Consider the following 13,637-nt stretch of genomic DNA (forward strand, 5'->3'; position numbering starts at 1 on the left):
CGGAGTTGCCTGTTTCCTTTTCCAAAACCATTTTAGGATACCTTTGAAAACTGACAGGTATGTGATCCCTAGCTTCATGTATGTGCTCTTTTTGGTACAGCAAATCAATGAAGGGACATACATTCATATGTGAGTGCTTACATATGTGCATAAAAAACCGTAAACCAATGTAATATTTAGTGAACTTCATAGGTAAGGCCTTACGTGTTTTACAAGTTCTTAACTTGAAATGGCATCTAACACCTATGCCTTCTTGGAAGGAAAAGGCATAGAATGATATGGTCAGCTTACTTTAGGCTTTTTCTACCCTGGGCATTTTTACTGTTATAACTGTGGATTGCTGACTACCAAGGTAGCTGAGCATTTTTAATTTCAATAAACAAGTAGCTTCGTAATCAAACCCTTAGTATATAGTGTGACTACATACCTACATTGCTGCTTGTATTTGAAAATTGGGGCATGTTATCTCAGGGCAAAAGTACTGATTTTACTACTGTCTTTCACTGGCTTTTGAACTGATTTTGTTAATCTCCATAGATATGAATGAATTTCAACTATGTTTCAGTAAATTGTGCTTTTTCTGGTGCCTCTGACTCAGTGGCTCTTTGCAGTCTGGTTGTTGTCTTGAATGCTTGCAAATTGTCCAATAGCCAGGATGGCAACCCAAGTGCTTTTGACTATAGTTTATAAGCTGTTTGAGCGGGGGCTAGCTTCTAAAGTTTATCATACATAAACTAAAAATACTAATTGAAAACAATCAAACACTGAGTAGGTGGTATGTTGGTGTTGTACTTAATAATTTGTAAGTTGTATGCAATGAATTTGCCATAGTTTAGAGTTTAACTATATGCAATCTGATTTTTAAAACACAGGATCTTTCTGTTCTAATCCAGTCTTGGTTTGTCAGTATGTCTGAATTCCACTGTATCATTTTTGTATTCTTGGGTGCAATGGTGTTGAAGCAATAGCAAAAACAAGAAACATGAGGTAATTCTCAAGAGATTTTTTTTGAGTGTTGAGGTACACAAATGTCCATAATGACCAAGGTTACTGTGTTCTATCATGTATCTGCATTGAGTATTTTCTTACTTTCTTTTACCAAAACTGCCAGCTGTTACTATCAGGGGCTATCTCTGCATTTATTAAGCTGTAACAACTTCTGGTTGATGAGAGAAGGTTCATTTTACACCTGTTGCTACGGAAACACATGAACTGTTTATGTTTTTGGTTGCTGCTTACTGAGTCACAGCACTAGCCTTTCTCTGATTTGGTGCTAGCCTTATAAACCAGCTTTTAATCCATCGCTGAACAGGATGCATCCTGGGCAGAGACAGTAGAAGTGGAGAACTCAATAAAATTTGTTTGAATTGCTTAACAATGAACTTGCTTTCTTAAGAGAATCAAACATCAAAATTCCATTTTTTCTGGCCAGATGCAACAATGCTCATTTTGTGTTGTCTTCAGATCACAGCAGCTCCAGGGAAAGGTGTGTTGTAGTAATGAGAACATAGAGAAGCTGCATCTAACCTCACTGCAGGAGTATGTTGCACCTTACAGGGACAGCTGAAGCTAACATTGTTGCGTGTCTGAGATCTGTTTGTGTGTTCTTCTTGTATCATAACTCAAGAATATTTTGCTTTTTCATTAGCATCTTAGTTTGGATAAGGAGCCTATTACGGAAGTTAGCTCTGTTTACTTCAGTGAGAGTACACGGACTGAATTCCTTTTGGATGAGGCCAGACTAGAAGATATGCTTAAGGAATGCATGTATGCCTATTAGAAACTGTAGTCCAGTATTTGGTCCTGTGATCTGGTAGTCTAGCAAAACTAGTGTGATGCAAAAGTACACCTACCCCCAGCCCCCTCCCTGCCAAAAGACCCACAAATCAAAACCTACATTCCATGAAAGATACTAAGTGTGGCCTTTGCATTCTTAGTGTTATGTCTTGCAGTGTCAGCTCTATTGCTGTTCATGTCTGTGCAAGCAAATAGTGTGTCCTGTTGTTCTCTCCCAGCTGCAGGCTGTTCTGGATCTCCCCACTGCTGGGCTCTGCAAGCTTGCTGCTGTGTGTGCTGTGGCACGCCCAGGTGTTTAGCTCTGTGAGTCTTTGGGTTTCACTATTACTTTTTGGTGCTTTTAGGTCTATAAAGAGGAGTTATTGGACCAAATTGTTTGTCTGTCTGTCTTTAGATCATTCCTTTTCTTGTGTCTTAAGTCTTAGTAATGGCTTCCAATAGTTGGATAGACTGCAAAATACTTTTGTCCAAACTACTTAGTTGGTAAGTGCCTATTATGATAAGTTAAGCAGCCCTTTTGTGGAAGTGGGGTGTTTGAGCTTAGTGTCAGCTGCACACATAACTTTTAGGGAACTAGAAGTGGTCTACAGCAGCTACTAAGGATCAAAATGACTGTTTTGGAAGCTGTTAAGCTTTTTGAGTTTAAATAAGCTGTGTAGATGAGGTTGGTTGTCTTGTGGCAGCAGTGTAATACTATGAAATACTGAAATTGCTTCTCCTCAGAAAAACTTCATTGTTGTAGAGAGATGCTGGGCTTGTTACCAGGCTGAGTCAGTGGCCTTGGTTTTGTTGTTGAGGGGGATGTTCTGTATTGTATTGACTGTTACTAACAAGTCATTGTTGATGAGCAAAACTAAGCAGTAAGTGAAAGAGGGTACTTCTCTCAGACACTGCAGTAGGAGAGATCTGTGATGACACTAAGTAATGTTAATGTTCTCTAAATTGGCAGGAATATGAGTTTTTTCCTGTGTATTTAAGTACTATATTTTTAATATCCATTTCAGCTTTATTTCATGGAAATCCATGATTTAAAAACATTTATTCATTATTATGTTTATATAACACCTTAGTCCTGCTCAGACAGACTAAATATCTGAAATAATTGGTTTTTATAAACTAATTTCAAGTATTTTCTTGATTCCCATACAAGTGTACTTTCTAATTGAATTGATAGCGTTTTCTAGTAGTTGAGAGCTTGCATAAAAAAGAGTGCTTGTGGAAGACTGGGAGGCATAATTGTTGAAGGCATATTTCACTTTCAGATATTCTGAATATACTAATTCTTCTTGTAAATTAAGATATTTTTCTTGTTTGGATCTATTAGAACCAAATAAAGTTCTCTTCATGCACTAAACGAATATTCATCCTAGTGACTCTGACAATTGCTAGGATGTAGGGCTCACCCCCAAGAGTTCTTTACTAGCTGTTTACTTCATGATGTTTTCTACTTGCTTTGGTAGTCAGAGTGTACTCTCGTATTCATGGGCAGTTGGTGTACTGTTTTACAACATTTTTACTGGTTTGACTCTTTGAGTGTGGTACCTGCATGAATGTTGCTGCATCTCATGGCCTTCTGTTGCACTGTTGTGAAGTAACATCAACAACTTACAGAGGATCTACTTTAATTTCTGAAACTAGTTTGATCATCAGTCACAGACTGTGTTTGCTGCCATGTGGGAGGATTAACTTATTTCTGGATCTGTGGATTGAGGGGTGAGACAGGGAGATTTGTCTATTTAATGGTTATTCCTGTTGCTGTTTGTGTAATATGACCATCACCTGAACTTCTACACCAGTAGCTAAGTTATTCTTCACACCCATGATGTCACTTTGGGAAGCCCAGGCAGCTTGATATATCTTGTAGATTAGGGTTCACAAATCTGTCTGTCATTTTTAAATGTATTTGGTTATTGAAATATTTTATTATTGTTATGGTATTTTCTGAATGGTTTAGATTTCTTGGCAGTTCATTCACGTTTTTTTACAATAATCGAGGAAGCTCTTGCTTATAATAAGGCCTTAAATGGGAGGAGTGTGAATCACTTTTTTGCACAGTAGAACTTCTGGTTTATTTGCTACTTAAAACCTAAAGGTTTCAAATACAGTTTATTTCAAGTTATAAATGTAAGTGTACTTCTGATAATGGAAGGCTAAAGCTTTGTTTCTGTGATGTGTTGGGAATTGCTTTGAATGTCTAAATGGCATTTATTCAACACCAGCAGAAGAAAAGGCAGATGTCCAAATGATCTGTATTTAGACATATGTACAGTTCCATCCATGGGATCTTTAGTCGTCTTGAAATTCCAGTTCTTACTGCACGCTGATGGGGTTATTCTTAAAGAAACTTGTAACTTGGCTGAATCCTTCTCATAAATTCTGAAGCTTTCATATATTGTGATGGATTCTTCTTCATAAGCATTTTTAGTTCTGTTCTTGTTTGGGAATGTCTTTGCTGGAAACAGCAGGGGTTGTTTTTTTATTTTTGTTTTTTTTACTTCTTTTCTGCTTGTTTGTACTTCATGCAAGTAGATCACCTTAATTTTTTTTTTTTCTGGTTTGGAGACATTGATTGCAAGAAAGATTAATGCATTTGTATAAACAAGTTGACATGTGACTAAGAGGCTGTTAATTTATTTATAACTTTCAAAACTATATTTAAAGGTATGTATTGCGCCTCTCTCTTTCTGGAACATTTTATTCCAGGGATCAACTTTGTGGAGTAGTTCCCAGCTGGCAGCTGTCATAAGTGGTGTTACACTTGCAAGCTGGTTATTTCTTAGATGTCTTTTTCATTTTCTTTGCAACTTGGGAAAGTGTAAACAAGTTAAGTAAGTAATAATTCCCAATGTGAATGAAATGTTCTGTCACCAGTTTTGAACATGCCACACGTGTATTGCCTGTTTTCCAAGTGAGGGAGTCTAGAGCGGCTAGCTAGGTGTGTTGTAGTTTCTCATATTACATGTAGATGTGTACTATAACATTCCCTCCCAATAAAAACTATTGGTCTGTTTGGATGCTGAAGGCCTGCTGGTATGTTCTCAGATAACTTGGTCCTTGAGGAAACTTACCAAATTTTTCGGCAGTGAGAACAGAGAATTCAGCAAAATAAATGGACTTTTTTCTAGGGAGATACGCTGTTGTGGATTCTTGTCCTGCACTGTGGCACTTCTCATTATTTTTTCCCTTACTTTATAGATTCAAAAATATGCAGTTAAGGAACTTGCAAGTAATTCTTTTTGAAAACAAAGGCTTGCCTGCATGTTTTGCAGCTGATTCAACTATACCACATACTTGGAAATGACACCGAGATTTCCTGTGGGATTAGTAACACTTGTAGTCTTCTTAAATGTGCTAGACATACTCTGTCCATGATAACACAATTGCATACCTTAAATGTTCCTGAAAACTCTAGTGCAGATCCTAAATCTCCATGTATCCTAGTGACCTGAGGTGGTTGATAATGCTTCATGTTCTGCTTACATTGTTATTTTCAAATTGTGTTTTGGTCTCTGTTCTGAAGTGTGGTATGAGAAGCACATGGGATACATGTCTGTGCAGTTCAAGCAGGGATGAAGATTTTTGTACTTGCTTGAAGACCTATGACTTCTAGAACTATATCTATGTAAGTCTCTCCTATCATAAAGTGTGTTAGTTTCTATGAACCATTATGATATGAATTGTAAAAGCTTACAGTACAAACAAAAAACAGCCAAAAAAGAATGCTACTTAGCACTTTAAACATTTCTTGTTTATCAGAGCCCACATTTTTTCACGATTAGTGGACTGCTCACGTCAGACCTAGCACCTGTTTCTCTGAAGAGAAAGGAGGCATGTTCAGGCCTGCTCGGGGTGCAGTTATAGCTTCCTGCAGGCAGCCATGTCACTATTTGATGTGAAATAGTTATCACAATCTGTCTGTTACCAGAAACATCCTCCATCTTCCCATTTCTGACAGTGGGTATAACCAGGGGCTGTCTTGGAGCAAAAGCTTGTGTAACCTGTACTGGATGTATTATGGCCTTGGGAAATTCTGTTTCACATTTTTTTCGTGACTATTGCCCCTACTATTCCTGACACCACAGCCACCTTCCTCACCACCATCTGCATGTGGAACTGGGCAATCTGCTTTGAATGGCCCTACTTGAGCCAGGGAGGTTGGAATACATGACCTGCAAAGGTCCTTTTCCCACCTCAACTGTTCTGTGAAAAAAACCTTTTTAGTATGGAAGAGATATAAAAACTACTAAATGCTGGATTTTGCACCAACATGGTAATGGAAAGGGATGGTAATAAAAAATATATACTTAAGATAAAGGGCTTTTCTCTGGTTTTGAAGCTGATTTAAATTTATACTGAGCTTCTATACTGCCGTTTCTATCTGTTGCTCCTTGTAACAAGTAGCTTAACTTGGGTAGGTCCTACTTTGTAAGTACAATTATAGCACACTTGTATTTTTTTAAGTCAGTTTTGGCTAAAAGCCTACACTTTCTTTTGGTTTTGACTTCTTTGAACTAGCTTGTCCTCCTTGGAAAAAAAGAGGAGGGAATAGAGAGAAAATTGTCAGATGAAAAAGTAAAGTGATAATGATACTTAGAAAGTTGTGGAGTATAGTCTACATACCTAACTCTTTTAGATCTTGTTTAGAATGACACTGTTAAAGTAGTCAGTAAATTATATATAAAAGGTATTTTTATTATGTAATACATTTTTATATTATATATAAAATAAACATTAATATTATGGAGCTTCTTTACAGAAACTCAGTTTTCTTTTGCTTGTAATGAAAGGAGATATAGTTTGTGTTGTCCATTGGTATTTTTAAGCACAAATTAATTATTGTTTTATGGAAAATGTGTTCCCTTCACCGAAGAAGATACTGTTTTCCACCCTTTCCTTAAGGAATCAATGATAGTTAAATTTCAACATTGTCAAGTGAGACACAGTTAAAAATACTACTTTCAGGATTTATATACTGAACTTTTGTAAGTAAATGATTCTTTTAAGAATTCACGATTCACACATTTTTGTAAGATCTGCGAGAACCTCTGACAATGTTGCTTGACCATGATTAATTTATTTGGGGAGATGAACAATTTCATGTGTCAGGGTTGAATTTATGAAGGTGAAACAGGCAGTCTTAATGTGTTAGGCAAAGTCGAGGTCATGTATGAATTTAGGCAATGCATGGAATAACCTGGTAACAAGACTTTGTCTGTTTAGCAGGGAAATGTTTCGTTTTTCTGCTATCCACTTGAGCTAGTCACCACATCAAGAAAAAGTAGTAGAGCTTAGTTGAACTTCTATGTAGAAAACCAAGTTTTACACTCAGAAACTGTAGTTTTGTTTTTTGGTTTTTTTACAATTTCTTGGCATATTATACTTGATTGTATTCTATTTCCAAAGTTTACATAAAGATGTAATTGGACTCTTAGCCGAGAGTATATGAGAGTGTATTCTAACGGTGTTGAAACTATTAAGTATGTTGTACTGTATTTCATAACTGTTTCCGCTGGAATGGCTAAGATAAAGGGTTTTCTTAAGCAGAAGTAACTGTTTATTCTGGAAGATAAAGATGCTTTCTGAAGACTGAACATGTCAAAACTTGTTGTGCCATGGTTCTTGTTCAGTGACAGTATCTAGATCAACTTCTCTTTGAATTCAAGTAGACCTAGTATTAAGAAAAGTATAACTGCGAGAAGACAAAGGTCTCCATATACTAATTTTGTAGGCATGGCTGAAGGATAGCTTGTATTTTATAGACGTTTCATTTTTGTGTTTCATGGTTTAAAATCAGGGCAATTTCCTATAGTTCTACAGATAACTAATTTGCTGCTCACAGGGGTTTTTTTCAGCATTAGCATTAGTATTTCTTAAACATGGTCTGTGTTACCTTTGAATTATTCTAAAGCATCTGTTATTGCTAAATATTAGAAGTAAATATTTCTTCTAACAAGTGTCAAGTGCTAGATAGCTCTTCAGAAAGATGTGAGCATGGGGAGCTCAAGATCTGCAACCATGAATATTTATTTTTCAGGACTGTATTCTTTGGAGCATGTTCTTTTAAAAAAATGCAGAGATTTTTACAGAGTACTTTTCTGTGAGAACTGTCTAATTTATGTAGACTGAAGTTTTTCACAGTGTATATGAAGATGACTCTTGCATCCTGTAGCTGCTTTGACAAGCATTATTTATGAAGTACAGAGGAAATTGATTAACTGTGGAGCAGAATTGTGTAAAATTGAATTCACGACCATTTTCTTTTTTTTCTTAATAAAATGATTACTGAAAGAATTCCGTCTGAAGACTGTTGAAAGCTGGCTGCAGTTTATGATATAACGGATAAAATCTGCATCCTTGGCCTTCCAACAACCTTTACACCAGCAGATGGTGGGCGTAAAGATGTCATTCATCATTTATTTACAATGGACTTTATTTATTCTAGTGTCAACAGCTGCCCCAGGGAGCGGGTTATTGAATTCAAATGTGAAGCTCTGGATTATTTGCTTCCTTTCAAATTTGTCTTCAGAGCTTAGTTGCTAGGAGTCCATTCTGTGCTCTAATAATGATTCATGTATTGTGAAGCCATTCAGTAAATTGGGTTGTCAGGGATTGCCAAAAAAGGTTTAGAGGTCTTGTTCCGATTTTTTTTTTTTTTTTTCCCCAAACAGCACTGTGCTGTAGTTGGTGTCTTCTCCTTATGTGCCTTCTCTTGCTACTGTTGGAGACTTTGTCCCCAGTTGTCCCCTTTCTGATTTCCCATCCATACTCTTCCTTATCCCCATCTCTCAAAAGCAGAATTCTGTGATTCTAAGTTCATGGTTTTCAGGACCAAAAAATAAGTATTAAATATGAAGTAATGAAACTTTGTCTTCTACAGGCAGGGCAGGAGTCCTTCCGTTCCATCACAAGATCATACTACAGAGGGGCCGCAGGGGCTTTACTAGTGTATGACATTACAAGGTGAGGATACCAACTGGATTACTATGATATATCTCTGTAGAATTGTGGTGTGGTGTGTGGCAGTGCTAAAATGTCTAATTTAGTTTGCCTTTTGTATAGATATTGGTAATCTAACATTCTGTCAATTTTCCTGAAATGCTCTAAATCAAGATACAGCATATGTAGCCTATATACTTCCAATTTTCTCTGCATGATAGTTGAGAAAGTATACATAAAGTCTCAGGAAGAGTGAAATAAAATATTTTTATGAACTATTGGCTATCAACTTCTGGATTACCTTTACTGAGAAAGAACTGAAAATATTTCATTAGTTCCTCTCTAGTGTTTTTATTATCATAAGGCCTAATTTTTCTTTAATTATAGCCAATTACTTTTACTGAACTGCTATTCTGCAAAGGAGTGAAATAGTAAAACATAGAAGTTTGGTTACATAAAAAGTGCCAGGAAACTTCTACCATTGCTGTTTTTATGAGGTTTGGAAAATACAGGTCTTAATCTGATACTTTTTCAGTAGCTGTTCAGAAGTTACTGAAATTTCCCTGCTTATTAAATAAAGTATATACAGCTTGTTATCTGTAAAACTGTTGGTACTCTGGCTGGCTTATGAAAATGTTCAGGCTCCAAAATCCTATTAAGTTGCGTACCTCCTTTTGTGGGTCTTGGGTTTTGTTGTTGCATTGAGCAATGACTTGTAGTAGAGATTTCCTAGATGTTTTTCCTTTTGTTCGCGTTTTAAATATCAGGAAGTACCATATTCTTTCCACTGGATTTCCAGTAAATGAATCTTTGATTCATAAATAAGTGGGTGTTTACTCTTACAATATTTCAAAACTACTCTATAATCATGGGATTTAATAGTGTATGTCTTCTGTAAAAACTGTAATATGTCACATTCATGTACCTCCCTTTAAAAGACTTTACTGCTGAATTTATTATTCAACATATAAATTTACAGAAAGTTATCAACCCTTTTCTGCATTCAGCAGAACAAATATTACTATATAAGGATGTATATTTGTACTGTTTGGATTGGTTGAAGCTGATGAGTACTTTTAAAATTCTGTTCAGCAGTTTTTATATGTATATAAAATTACAGATTCTTACAGCTCTGAGAATCCTCTTTACTCTTTGTAGCAAACATGTTTTCAATTACTTTTCAGGCAGAGTTCATTAACACTCCTTGTTTACTAAATTTTCATTCGCTTGTTCTCCCTCTCACAAAGGGATTACTAGCTTTTATCCCTAGAGCATGTGCACTAATAAATGAGTTGGTTACTGGAGTAGAGAAGCTGACTAACAGAGGGGAAAGATTTCTTGCTATACTGCTTTTGCTGTTTATTCTCTTCCATACTTAGGAGGGACACTTTCAACCACTTGACAACTTGGTTAGAAGATGCTCGTCAGCATTCCAATTCCAACATGGTTATAATGCTTATTGGAAACAAAAGGTAAAATTTTATCAGCTGTTATTTTGTAAGAGGGAAAGATTTAACTTCTCTGTATTTCATCTTTGTTTTTTCTTATTTGTAGGCAATATGTTAACTTTAAATTCACTTCTGTCACTGTGTGTAGTTCTGTGGTGAACCTAAAACCTTTCGTATTGTGATTAGACTAATACAATGTGCTGCACATGGATCAACTACCTTTCAATCTGAGTATCTTTTTAGAAGTAATTTTGTTTCCAAAGACTTGGTTGTGGATGCATGAAGCAATGGATTATATGAGTTATTTTCTCATTATGCTTTTTTGCTTCTGGAATCACCGATTAGAAACATCTAGATCTCTCTCTTGGAATATGATTCTTGATTTGAGGTGTTTTAAAGTGCTTTAGTTTTCAGTTAAGAATCACAACATAGAAAGCGTAATTAAAAAAACAAAGCCCCTAGTACAGGACTCACATCAAGGGCTTCTCTCAAATGATTGTATGAGACATTTCTGAATTGCAAGCCTGTTCCATATTCTGTACCTTTTAGCTGGGGTTAGGGTCAGAGAATGCTGTTTAACCATTTCCTGGTAAATACACTGGCTGATGGAAATACAACTAAAAGTTTTGGAGGTGTTGCCCAATTTGTAGGCAATTCCTTACTTGGTCTTCTCATCAGCTACACTGTCTAAAATTATAAAATAGTTCCCTGTTGATGCTGAGACTTTGGTCTGTAGTGAAAGTCTTAATAAAAACCCATCAATGAATATATTATCCATAATTCTTCTAGTTCTCATTCCAGTGAATTGTGGCATCATGTCTAGATTATTTTTTTCTTTTTTTTTTCCTTTTTGCTAAATTAATTTTTTTGCTGGATGCAGAATTTTTTTTTCAAAATATTAAAAGCATCACCTCAGGATTTAATAATCCATTAGATATGGGCCTTTGTGTAATTGACTTAAACTTGTCTCCATGCCTCAGCAATTCTTGAAGGTAAAGATGCCAGTTGAAATAATGGTGTGCATGTACGCCCCTGAAAATTCAATGAACAGCCAGATAATTTCTTAGATGCTGCTGAAAAACAGCTTTGTAATAGTGGGTCTGGGTATGCTACTTGGGCCTGTTGAACTCTTTATTTTGTTCTTCTTCCCCCTCTTCTCCTTTCTGTTTTCCCCCACTGCCCTACCACCCTCTACCTCATCCTGAAAACCATGTTACATATTAAATAATTGTAAAGTTTGTCAACATTTTTTTACGTTGTCTGATAAATGACTGACAGCTTTCTTTTTAATTGAGGAATGTGACAAGCATAATCTGCACAAATTAATACTAAAAATGTAATCTGTTTTATTAAATGAAGCTTTGGTAAACCTGTGATGTCCCTGACCAACTGTTTTTATATTTGTGTGAGTAAAAATATGGCACTGAGAGAAACAGTGAAGTGTACTGTTTACTTGAGATAAGTATTACATAAGTTTGCATACTTAATTGACATCTGTAACTCTTCCTGATTTTTCTTAGCTGTTAAACCAAATTTTCATGTCTTGTATTCTGCTGATGCAGACTAATTTGCTACTTGCAGCTAGCTCAGTAATTCCCAGTTACAACTAGGTTTTATTCAAACAGTAAATATCATTTAAATTTGCACTGTAAATTGTTACAGTTTAAGATGCCACACTAACTAGAAGTATTAAGAGTTTTAAGCTTTTCAAAGGATATTATTTTCAAGGAGAATAGGAAGAAAATGCCTTCAGTTTTATTGCATTATCCTGAAAGAGTTCTTCTGGTAGGGCATATGCTGGAGATGTGTAGAAGGAAAAACGTTTATGCTAGCATAGTAGTTTTAAGGGAATAAATACTGCTCTTATGACTCCCAAAAGTGCACTTGACATAAGTTTGTAGTACTGACTTATTGCTGGATTTGAAGAGTGTTGAAAATTTATTTTGAAATATAATGGCTGCTTGTTGAAAACATTACAAATACTAGTGTTAAAATATTACAAATATTGTACTTAATCTTCTTTCCAGAATAAAGCATAGCTATATTGATCTAGTAAGACCAAATGCTTCGAATTTTTGGAATGGAGAGAGGAAGACAACTGTGGTTAGTAGAAGCAGTTAAAGATCTTTAAGAATATGTTTAGGTATCAGTATTCAGTTTTAATTGGGCTATCATTGCAGTTTTTTATACAGCTGCATTATTTCAAGTAAAAAGTTATTGTTTATATTCTGTTATGGAGATAACACTGAAGTTAATCAAGGTTTTAAATAAGGTATTTTTGAGAGTAGCATGATAGCAAGTAAAGTCATTGCTCAGGTTAAAAAAGACAATGTGTCAGCTAATACTGGGAGTGCTTAAATATGATGAACATCAACTTCAAAATTGTTTTGAGAAGATATTTCTTGTATCCTTCAATTTTTTTTAATATTTAAATAATGTGCTGAATCGTATTGACCTGTGACTCATCTGAGCTAGCATTTAGCTGTTAAAACTTGCTTTGCTGCAAAATAGGTGCCACAGTGAGTATTACTTATTTTTAATATAGGTATAATTACTTCAGTTAAAAATGTGTATCAAAGAAGATACTTACACATGTACAACTTAGATGAAAATTCATTGAGATGTATATCTTACACTTATACATCAATAATAAATATACCATTGTTACTGCTCAAGATCTAATATACTTACAAAGAAGGACAAACTGTGAATTCCTTGTTCCTAAAGAAACTTCGAAAAGTAAGGGTAAAATACTTGTGTCTATATGACTTGGAGAAACGGATTTGTCTCTAGTTGTCCAGTCCAAGAGGGGTTTTTTTCTGCCTTTTTAGGTAATATTTAACTTTGATTAGAAAGAAGGTAGCTAGAACTTGTCTAACAGTTGCTTCAATTTCTGTTGCTGCTGGAGGGGCAGGAGTTTCAAAACCTAAATGCTAACTTATTGGGAGAGAGTAGCTAATGTAGTTTGAAAGAACTTATTTTTGCTTTTAAGTCTTTTTATCAAAACAGAAATTGACTGTATGAATTTTTGCTTCTGAATAGAAGAAATGAACTTTATTTTTTAAATTGTTTAATATTAAGAAATAATTTATAAAGCTCCCTTATCAGCTCAGCTTGAATTGAATTCATCAATTGAGTATTGAATTGGTAGATAATATAATAGAAGAGAGTGATATGTACTGAAAATAGAATGTCTAAAGTTAGTATTCAAGGAATACCTAGATAAATACACACTCATCCTGTAGAAAATTATTTCATTAAATCTTTGATAAGATTTATGTCAGCTAGGTTGTATAGCTCTCCTACTGTATTTAAGGGCTTGACTAGTTATCCATATATGCCCAAGTTCTGATGGGGGCTCCTGGCTTCTCAGGCTTATAAGCATATTTTTGAAGAATAATCTTTATATGGACATGTTAGACCATATAATTTAACTTTTTTCTTTTTTTCCATCTT

At 35.2% G+C, this 13,637-nt stretch overlaps 1 protein-coding gene across 1 annotated transcript in view; it reads left to right on the top strand.

The window, feature by feature from the left end:
- Window positions 1-13,637, top strand: part of RAB2A (RAB2A, member RAS oncogene family) — a 40,796-nt gene that overhangs the window by 13,994 nt on the left and 13,165 nt on the right. Inside the window, exons 4-5 of the mRNA XM_085052901.1 lie at window positions 8,675-8,757; window positions 10,113-10,205. Coding sequence (XP_084909027.1) covers window positions 8,675-8,757; window positions 10,113-10,205 — 176 coding nt within the window. The remainder of the gene's footprint in view (window positions 1-8,674; window positions 8,758-10,112; window positions 10,206-13,637) is intronic.

Source organism: Lichenostomus cassidix, chromosome 2 (genome assembly GCF_008360975.1).
Source record: "Lichenostomus cassidix isolate B80296 chromosome 2, HeHo_3.0, whole genome shotgun sequence".
NCBI classification, from domain to species: Eukaryota; Metazoa; Chordata; class Aves; order Passeriformes; family Meliphagidae; genus Lichenostomus; species Lichenostomus cassidix.